The sequence below is a fragment of the Lipotes vexillifer genome, unplaced genomic scaffold (assembly GCF_000442215.2).
Source record: "Lipotes vexillifer unplaced genomic scaffold, Lipotes_vexillifer_v1.1 scaffold680, whole genome shotgun sequence".
Lineage (NCBI taxonomy): Eukaryota > Metazoa > Chordata > Mammalia > Artiodactyla > Lipotidae > Lipotes > Lipotes vexillifer.
Window position 1 is genome coordinate 2,988,752 of NW_006780838.1, and position 10,862 is coordinate 2,999,613.

A 10,862-nucleotide genomic window follows, 5' to 3' on the forward strand; every position below is an offset into this window, starting at 1 on the left:
CATATATACACTACCAAATGTAAAATAGCTAGTGGGAAGCAGCTGCATGGCACAGGGAGATCAGCTCGGTGCTTTGTGACCACCTAGAGGGGTGGGATAGGGAGGGTGGGAGGGAGGGAGATGCAAGAGGGAAGAGATATGGGGACATATGTATATGTATAACTGATTCACTTTGTTATAAAGCAGAAACTAACACACCATTGTAACGCAATTATACTCTAATAAAGGTGTTAAAAAAAAAAGAAAAAAAAACAAGAAGCCTAAATTCCTGATGATCATAGAGTCACCATTCTCTCCCTGGACTGCTTATCTCTAGTATTCTTTTACATGAGAGATAAGTAAACCTCTATCTTGCTTTTTTGGGTTTTGTCGAATGCAGCAAACCCATATCTTAACCAGTACAAGGTTCCACAGAAAAGCCAGGCCTTAAAGGAAGGGTTGGCTTTCCAATTGGGGAAGTGAAGGGGGGAGGGCACCTCAAATGCCAGAAAGAGCACTGGAAAAGACACTGGCAAGAAGGAGCACTGGCCGAAGCCAAGTGGGTAGAGAGTAGGAAATAAGGAGAAGACAGATGATGGTTTTGCAGGGGAGACAGGGCTTGACTGGGGAAGGACCAGGGACCACAGAGGGCTAAAAAAGCTTGTTTCCCTCTGAAGGGGCAAAACATCTCTGGAGCCGGAGCGGGGTAAGAAAGGAAACAAAGAGGCAGATGAAGAGGCTTGGGGACTTTATTCCATAAAGAAATGTGAGTATGAGCTGTGGCCTGGTTCAGCCAGCTGAAAGTTCCTGGACTGAAGATAGTAACAATAACACCATCTAAGATTTATTAAACACTTATGTGCTCTGCTGTGTGCTATACACCCTATACACATTATCTCAGTGAAGCTTCACGAAAAATCTATGACACAGTCCTATTATTATCACCCCTATTTGGCAGACACAGAACTGGGGCTTAGAGAGAGTCAGTAACTTGTCCAAGGTAAGCCTCACAACCCTGCAAGCTGGGTAACATCCAGCCCTTTTTTCAGATGCAGAAAGTGTTTGTACCATTCTTTCAAAGCTAAGAAAAGGTATGGGGGACCTCCCTGGTGGTGCAGTGGGTAAGAATCCGCCTGCCAATGCAGGGGACATGGGTTCGACCCCTGGTCCAGGAAGATCCCACATGCGGCAAAGCAACTAAGCCCGTTCATCACAACTGCTGAGCCTGTACTCTAGAGCCCGCGAGCCACAACTACTGAGCCCGCGTGCTGCAACTACTGAAGCCCGTGCACCTAGAGCCCGTGTTCCACAGCAAGAGCAGCCACCGCAATGAGAAGCCTGCGCGCTGCAATGAAGAGTAGCCCCGGCCTGCTGCAACTAGAGAAAGCCTGCGCACAGCAATGAAGACCCAACACAGCCAAAAGAAAAAGAAAGAAAAGAAAAGGTATGAAGATCCTGACTTAAAACACAAAGAGGGCTTCCCTGGTGGCGCAGTGGTTAAGAATCCGCCTGCCAATGCAGGGGACACGGGTTGGAGCCCTGGTCCGGGAAGATCCCACATGCCACAGAGCAACTAAGCCCATGTGCCATAACTACTGAGCCTGCGCTCTAGAGCCCACGAGCCACAACTACTGAAGCCAGTGTGCCACAACTACTGAAGCCTGTGTGCCACAACTGCTGAAGCCTGTGCACCTAGATCCTGTGCTCCGCAACAAGAGAAGCCACTGCAATGAAAAGCCCGCGCACCACAACGAAGAGCAGCCCCCACTCGCCGCAACTAGAGAAAGCCCGCGCGCAGCAACGATGACCCAACACAACCAAAAATAAATAAATAAACAAAATCTATTAAAAAAATAAATAAATAAAATCTATATAAAAAAAAAACACAAAGATTCAGAATCAAACACAGGGCCAATTGCTTTGTGAATAGTCTCTTCACCAGAAGAAAAACAGATGAGAGGAACAGAAAAGTTTTCAGGCTTGGTTACATTTACCTCTTGTAGAGGAGGAAGACATTGTTAACAAACCCACCCACACCCGCTGGCCGAACGATGTTCACGAGGTGTAGACGTTCCTAAGGTGGGTGGGGGGAGGAGTGGGGGGTAGCACGCATTAAAGAACCAAGCAAACAGTGAGGCCATGTCAGCTCTGGCTACAGATGAATCGTAGCCAACCACCAGCTCACGTGTCTCAAGTAGTTTTTTAATATCTCTCCACAGCAGGGAATGGGAAAAAAATTACTCCCTCACAGCTAAGGCTGAAAATTCCATACTTTGACTTAACGATATTCAGACACATCCAACGAACACAAGGAATTCTTCCTGGAGCAAAAATCTCATTAGTCACTAATGGGAAGGGGAAAAAAACCCATCAGGTTCCAAATGAACTAGGTAACATGAGTGCCTAGTAGGAAATGCATTTCCCATGAAGATTAAAAAGTCTCCATTGGCAGCCTGGGAGAATCTGATGCCAGGGCCTCCCAAGTAGTAGAGAAATCTGGAATTCTACAGCTGGTCCAGGACAGCCTTACATGCTGGAAGTTAAACAGTGTCAGCTTTGTAAGCCTGACCCAAGTTCCAATGTTGACTCCACCACGAGCTGTTTGATGCTGGGTAAATGTCCTCACCTCTCCCAGCCTCGGCATATTCACCTATAGAGTGGGACAAATAACTTCCACCCACTAAATGAGGCTAAATGAGACAGTCTGCTGCTCCTGTTACTAGGATTTTGACAGCAGGGGTCCCCAACCCCCGGGATCTAATGCCTGATGATCTGAGGTAGAGCTGATGTAATAATGATAGAAATAAAGTGCATGATAAATGTAATGCGCTTGAATCATCCCGAAACCATCTCCCCGCCCTGGTCCTTGGAAAAATCGTCTTCCGTGAAAACAGTCGCTGGTGCCAAAAAGGTTGGGGACTGCTGTTTGACAGGACTCACATCTTAAGTTTTCTCTGCTTAAAATTCCAAGAAAGAAAAGGCCATAGGATGCAATGGAAAGAGCTGGCTCCTAGACCCTGCCTTGAGGGTCATGAGCATGTGACCCTGAGGTTACTTTTAGGGCTCCAGGGTCCTCATCTGTCTGGAGAGGGCCAGGAAGATCCTTAGACCAAATCTAAGATCCTTTCTTCTTCTGTCACTGAGGTTCTAAATGGCAGTCCTTACTTAGTCACTCATTTCAGGATTTAACAAGTTACCTGCTGGAAAGCTGTTTATCTAAAAACCTTTGGTTTCTACCCCGGAAGCAAAAAAGCCAGTGAGAACCTTGAGGGCAGGTCACCGACTTTTGCTATCTTGACCCTTAACACAGACCTGGCACAAAGTAAGACCTGCATAAATCCTTGTCGAGTGGAATGGACAAGTGAATGAATGAAGGATTTCCAAGGGCTGGCAAAAATGACTGTTCATCCTCCACTAAGCAAAGTTTAATGCAAGGAGGAAACGCTACCAATTTAAAATATTAATGATATTTACTTTGTCATCTGAACTACATCAGAATACCAGATGAATAGCTGCTGCCAGTCAAAACGATGCCTGACTCGGGCTTTTGCTGGACCAGCGCACTTTAGTCCACGTGTGGCAAAGGGGATGCCACAGGCTGCAGGAGGGATATGTAAACTCCTAGAAGGACATGTTACCCAACCTCTTTGGCAGGGTTGGCACAGAAGCATGCCAACATGAAAGCAAAAATACCAAGACCTCCACATGTGGGCGTGCAGTTGTGTCTGCCCAAGAGCTCCCAGCTGAGGAGGGGAGATCTAAAATCCAGCAGATGGTCTGCTCACCTGTGAGGCCAAGTCCATGCAGGAGCCCCATGGGCAGGTGGCAGCCCTCACGGTTCACCTCAGCAGCAGATGAACTGGGGTCTGCTGGGTGCTTTAGTGATAAAGAAAATAATAATAATGCATACACATTACACATACACACGTATGCACTTAACGGTCACTGTGTGAAAAAAGTAAACTCTTCTAAGTATTTTATTTTAGGTAATTTTCATAACTACCCTGGGAAGTAGGTGCTATTGTTTGAGGCAGTATAGTTTGCTGTTTAAAAGCACGGACTGGGGAGTCAGACTGCCTAGATTCAAATCCCAAGTGCCACTTACAAGCTGGGTAACCTTGGGCAGGGTTATTTAAGCTCTCTGAGCCTCATGCTTATCATATGTAAAATGGAAATAATAATAGTGCCTGTCTTATGAAGCTGTTGTGTGGTATAAATGAGTTAATATGTGTAAAATGCTTAGAACAGGAGTGGGCACAAAGTAAGCCCCCAGGAAGATTAGCTATTCTTGTTATTTCTGTTAATAGAGACTGAGGTGCAGAAAGGCCAGTGGCTTGTCCATGGCCTCACACCTGCTGCAGGACAGAGCCTGGGCACACACACAAGTCTGTCTTCAAAGCACACATGATCCAACACGGCTGATTCTAGCTCTGCGACCCCCCACCCCACCCCATTCACATTACCACCCGCATCCATGCCAACGTGGCCTAGTCTTTCTTGGTACCAACCAAGGCTGCAAGATGCTAAAGGGAAGATACTAAAAGAACTGGCATTCTAACTGACTTAAACCCTGATGTGCCTACTACATATAGAACAAACCCAAGTGTGTCCTGGTATGGGGATCTGTCGCTTAGCTAAGAGAAAATGGGCCTTTTCCAAGGAGGGGAGAACCTCTGCCTTTGGGCGTTTTTATATGAGGCCTCACATGCTCTCCTCGAAACGCTGAGAGGAAGGCAAAGCCTGAACTGTGCAATAAAACCCCATCAGGTGAGGTTCTCTGAGTAGAGATGATGGGACTGATTGCTGGTGGAGAGGGAGAAACAATTTGAGGGCCAATCCAGCAAGAGAGCCTCATGAGCCAAGAGTACCCCGCTGCCCTGGGTCCTGCCCTGCTCCTGGAAGGTTCTAGAAAGAGCCAGAGCCTTGCTAGAAAAAACACGTGCATCATAGAAAACCAAACCATCTGTTGTGGTACATATATACAATGGAATCTTAGCCATAAAAGGGAACGAAATGGGGTCATTTGTAGAGATGTGGATGGACCTAGAGACTGTCATACAGAGGGAAGTAAGTCAGAAAGAGAAAAACAAATATCATATATTAACTCATATATGTGGAATCTAGAAAAATGGTACAGATGAACTTGTTTGCAAGGCAGAAATAGAGACACAGACATAGAGAACAAACATATGGACACCAAGGGGGGGAAAGGGGGTGGTGGGATGAATTGGGAGATTGGATTTAACATACATACACTAATATGTATAAAATAGATAACTAATGAGAACCTGCTGTAGAGCACAGGGAACTCCACTTCGCTGTACAGTAGAAACTAACACAACATTGTAAAACAACTATACCCCAATAAAAAAAGCAAAGAAAAGAAAACTGAACCATCTGTGATCCAGAATGATCCGGGAGTGGGAAGCTTTGAAGCATTAACTCAAAGAAAATGACCCACAGTTGTAGTTAGTTAATACTATGGGGGCATACTATGTGCCAGGGCCCGTTCAAAGTCCTTTAGAAATAATATCCCATTTACTCTTCATATCAATGGTATGATGTAACCTGTATTTATTAGTCCCATTTTGCAGATGAGAAAACTGAAACACAGAAAATTCAAATAACTTCTTCCAAGGTCACACAAGCAGTCTGGCTTCAGAGCCCACGGTCTTTATCAGCATTTTCAAACCTTTTGGCCCAACCCACAGCATGAAATACACTCTACATCAGGACCCAGTATACACTCACACAGTTATACAGAACTGAAACAAAGTTTTAAAACAGAATATTACTCACCATTACCATGTGCAATGCACTCTGGTGTTTTCTATTCTATTCCATTAAAAAAATATATTGGGCTTCCCTGGTGGCGCAGTGCTTGAGAGTCCGCCTGCCGATGCAGGAGACGCGGGTTCGTGCCCCGTTTCGGGAAGATCCCACATGCCGCGGAGCAGCTGGGCCCGTGAGCCATGGCCGCTGAGCCTGCGCTCCGCAAATGGGAGAGGCCACAACAGTGAGAGGCCCGCATAACGCAAGGAAAAAAAAATAAAATTAAAAAAAAAAAATATATATATATATATATATATATATCATTCAACAAATATTTATGGAACACCTATTATGTGTTAGACCCTGTTCTAGGCTTTGGGGCTATGTCAGTGGATGAAAGAGATAAAAATCCTTGCCCTCTTGGAGCTTGCATTTTACCAGAGAGAGAGAGTGAATAAGATCCACATGCAAAATCGTAGCATCTGAGGTGGTAATTTGGTGAGTGCTATGGAGAAAAGTAAAGCAGGGAAGGCCAAGGGTGGCCATAGAAGGCCTCACGATGTGTTCACTCCCCACTATGCTGATTTCAGTGGGCTGTCACCCACAGCGGGAAAACCCTGGCCCTTAATCTCTCCACTCCAGCGCCTCCTATATGTCTGGAGGCTCTTCCTCCTAGATTGTGCACATGTGCACACTTGTATGTGACTACGTGCACATGTGTATACATGTATAGGCATGCATGGATGTGCTACATGCATGTATGCATACACATGTCCACCCCATTCGCTTCCTCACTGGGGACGTTTGGGAGATAGGAGGCAGGGCTCCCACATACAGCCCTACACAAGCCTGCCCTGCAGAGGGGGTCCTGGAATGGGGCCTAAAAAACAGCCCAGGCACTGTGAGCCAATGCCACAAGCGCCAGACATATGCCCCAGCTGGAGTCTTAAGTCAGAGGAAGGAAAATCTTTTTATCACTGGTCCACCCAGAGGAAGCACCTCTTGTAAACTGTTAGGCCAGAGGGAATGCTAGTTCCTAATCTGAATCAAGGTGCTCTATGTGCTAGAGTGCCCTTAAGGATAGAGGAGACAGAGCACAGAAATAAAAATCACTCCCCGGGGAAAATCCAGTACATCGAGCACACCTGGCAGGGTGACTGAAGTGGGTCTGGGGGGGAGACGGGATTGGGGCCAGCTCTAAAGCAACTCTGGGGGACTTCCCTGGTGGCACAGTGGTTAAGAATCCGCCTGCCAATGCAGGGGACACAGGTTCGAGCCCTGGTCCAGGAAGATCCCACATGCTGCGAAGCAACTAAGCCCGTGTGCCACAACTACTGAGCCTGCGCTCTAGAGCCCGCGAGCCACAACTGCTGAAGCCCGCGTACCTAGAGCCGTTCTCCGCAACAAGAAAACCCATTGCAATGAGAAGCGCACACACTGCAAGTAAGAGTAGCCCCCGCTTGCCACAACTAGAGAAAGCCCACGTACAGCAACAAAGACCCAACGCGACCAAAAATTAATTAATTAATTAATTAATTAAAAAAATAATAAAGCAGCTCTGGGCCACTTGGGTAGCCTCCACTGAGGGCATTTGGAACTTGGCACTAGAGTGAAAGCTTCAGACTACAAGTTAAAGGGGCACATAAAAATGTTACTAGCATGGGCAGCAAAAGCATTACCTATGGGAAAAGCAGCCAGTCTCTGCTAATGAGTAAGTGTAATTGATCACAACAGATGACTTGATGGCCATTCCAAATGCGCTTTTAGCAAAGCGGACAGTTTTTTTCATTCAAATGCAAGCTCACCTAGATAAGATCTAATAATTGAGATTTTGGAAGAATCCCAGCATCAGTGATTTCTTTTTTTTCCTCTTTCACTGAGCAGGAAGGCATCTTAAGTTCCTGGTCACAGCTTGACCCAATCAGATGACAATTTATGCTTTCCCTATGGCTGAGGAGACCGTGACAGTCCCTGGGGCAGCAAAGGATCAGTCACAGGACAGCCCACATCCTTATCTGTCCTTTCCTCCTTAGCCCTTTTCCCACTCCCGACCTATGGGGAGCTGGGTGGCTGGAAGACACATTCAATTCAATGCAGTCGGGCTTCCCTGGTGGCACAGTGATTAAGAATCTGCTTGCCAATGCAGGGGACACGGGTTCGAGCCCTGGTCCGGGAAGATCCACATGCCATGGAGCAACTAAGCCCATGCGCCACAACTACTGAAGCCTGCGCATCTAGAGCCTGTGCTCCGCAACAAGAGAAGCCACTGCAATGAGAAGCCGGCACACCACAACGAAGAGTAGTCCCCACTCGCCACAACTAAAAAGAAAGCCTGCGCACAGCAATGAAGACCCAACACAGCCAAAAATAAATAATTAAATAAAATTAAAAGAAAAATTCAATGTAATCATCCACTTATTCAATAAATATTTATTAAGCACTTACTGTATGCAAGGCACTGTGCTGACCACTGAAAGGGGATTCCACCACAACATGGCTAAGACCAGGTCCTGTCCTCAGAAGAGAGGGCAGATGTGAGGAGAAACAAGAAAATGACAGGAGGGCCGAGTGGAGGTCCCAGCTCACTCCAACAAGCACTTAATCCTTATGTGCTTCAGTTTCCTCCTTTATCAAATGAAGGCACTGCTCTAGACATGATCTCTGGGCACTAGGCCAGCTCAAACACTCTATGATTCCAAGCCCTCCCCTTCCCACTCAGGCTCCTAGGCACCTAGGAAGCTGACAGATCAGGTGGTGACTCCTAGGAAGAGGACAGTCAGCAAAGGAAGGGGGTGGTGAGGATTATTATGTACCTTTCCCACAGTGAGGGGTTCTTTCATTTTGGCCAGAACACAAGGTACAGGCTGGAGAAGATGAGCGATAAGTTCAGAACATTAAGTGGAAGATTTAGACTTCCACATCAAGGAATCTGGAGGAAACGGGAACCACTGAAGTTTGTGCAGAGAAGGATACTATCAAGTGTGGGTGGTGCAAGGGAATCTCACCGACTCGCAGAGGATGAGTTGGAGGGGGCCGGGGAGGGCGGTGATGTTGCAATACAGAAGAAAGGCTGAGGCCTGAAGTGAAAGATTCCTCCCTTGGTCTGGTCGAGCGCATGCATCATCCCCTCATCCCCTACCATCGCCATAATGCTTATTTTCTTAAACTTGCCCAAGCCGAAATCCCTTTGCACCCTCTTTTTTTTTTTTAAGTTCCACAAGTGCCTTCAAGGTAAACAGGTAAATTTTACCTCCCTTCTGCCCAGGAGCCTGAGGTTAAACAGAACCAGCGAGGTGTTTCAGGGAGTGGTGGGGAAGCGGCCAGCAGGCGAGGCCCAGGATAGAAGAGGCGGGGATCTAGAGAGGGGTGCGCCTACCTGCAAAGGAGCCGTCCTCGTGGTCGGAGCTGTTGTGGCTGCAGTCACTGCCCCTCTCGGGCGAGCTGTGACTGGGCGAGTCCCGCTCGGGCAGCCCCAGGAACCTCTTGCGCCGCCACGGGGGGAGGGGCTCGCGAGCCCTACGCTGGGGGAGCTCCTCTGCCGCCGGGGACGAGCCCCGCCCGTCCTTGACCTCTGCCTCTAGCTGCTCCAAGTCGCGGCTCCCGCGCGGCTGCCGCCGGCTCCCGAGGATCAGGTGCATCCAGCGATGGGAACTGTACGCCCGCGCTGGCTTTTCCGCCTCATCGCAGGTCCCGGGCCGGCAAGGGGTCACGAGCAACTGGCTGAGGGTGAGTTTCTCGTTCAAATCCACCATCTCGAAGTCGTGGTCACTGCTGTCGCCCCCATCGTCCGCGCCCGAGGCGTCCGGCTCGTCCTCCTCCGAGCCCCGCCCCGCACGGGTCTGGGCGGACCGCTCCTCTCCCGGGGCGCTGGGAACTGTGCCATCGTGGCCGGGGGGCGCGCAGTCCTCCCGCGGCCTGAAGAGGAGGCGAGGCTGCAGTAGCTGCTGGTGGATGGCGGCGGTCAAGCTGCGAACCGCGCCCCCAGCCCCCGCCGCCCTGGGCCAGGTGGGAAGGTCCTGGCACAGGTAGGGGGCACTCTCGGCCTTCGCGGCCACCTCCGTGGAGGGGAGCGACGGGCCCGGGGGGTCTCCGCCGCCGCCCGCTGCGCCCGCCTCCTCGAGCGGCGCCGGCTCCCTCTCCGACCCGGCCGGCTCCTCAGCCGAGGCCCCCCTGCTGTCCCCGTCTCCGCCCTCCAGGCGCCCGCAGCCGAGGTCCCGCTTCTCCAGGGCCGCCTGCAGGTAGACGATTTTGAACTTTTCCTCAGCCAGCACCTGTTGCAGCCACTTCAGGTTGAGTTTGCTGCGCTCCAGCTCGCGCTCCATGTCCAGCACCGAGTCCAGCCGCATGACGGGCGCCTCCTCCCCAGGGAACTCGGCCTGCCAGTGGCGCTCAAAGTCCTGGGGGTCCCACATGCCGGGAGCCCCTTCGGGCCTCCGGGGCCCAGCTCCTCCGCGCGCAGCGGGCTGGTGTCGCGCTCGGCTTTCTCCGCGCTGACGCAGTGGCCTGCCCTTCACTGCAGCCCCAGAAGAGAATAAGAAAAAAATTAATAAAGTTTTTCCCCTTCCGCCCTCGTGCCTTTTTTCTTCTCCTTCTTCTTCTTCTGGGTTTCGCCTCCCTGACGTCAGCGGCCACCGGCGGCGGCGGAGGCGGGCGCCTGGGCGCCCAGGGCCCGCCCCGGGCAGGACGCGCTGAGCCGACGATCTGCAGTCCCCGCGCCTTGCCCTGCGCCCCACGGGCTCCGGTGTCTGGAGAGCCGCGGCGGGGGCGGAGCCTCGCGGGCGAGCTCTGGGTTGCGCCGACGGCCGAGAGGCTGCGAGAGGGCCTGGCACGGCGGGCCTGCGGTGCTGCCCACTCCAGAGGCGCCGGCGATACTCGAAGCTGGCCGCCGTAGGCCCGGCTCGCACCTTCCTGGCCTGTCGGGCTGCGCCGCTCCAGGCGCGGGGCCGCGCGGCCGGGGAGGCGGGAGCGAGGGGGAGGGAGCGCGCAGGGTCGCCCTGGGCCGCAGCCAGCCTCCGCTCGCCCGGCCCTCCACAGCCTCGCCTGTCCAGGGTCCGGGCGGCGCCTGGGGCCGAGAAGGAAAACGTGGGGGAAAGGCGATGTGGCGCGGCGGC

At 50.9% G+C, this 10,862-nt stretch overlaps 1 protein-coding gene across 1 annotated transcript in view; it reads right to left on the reverse strand.

Annotated features, from left to right (window-relative positions):
- ABR (ABR activator of RhoGEF and GTPase) overlaps window positions 1-9,503 on the reverse strand; it is a 183,434-nt gene extending 173,931 nt beyond the window's left edge. Inside the window, exon 1 of the mRNA XM_007454242.1 lies at window positions 9,128-9,503. Within this exon, the coding sequence (XP_007454304.1) occupies window positions 9,128-9,503 (376 nt within the window). The remainder of the gene's footprint in view (window positions 1-9,127) is intronic.
- Window positions 9,504-10,862: the final 1,359 nt, after the last annotated feature.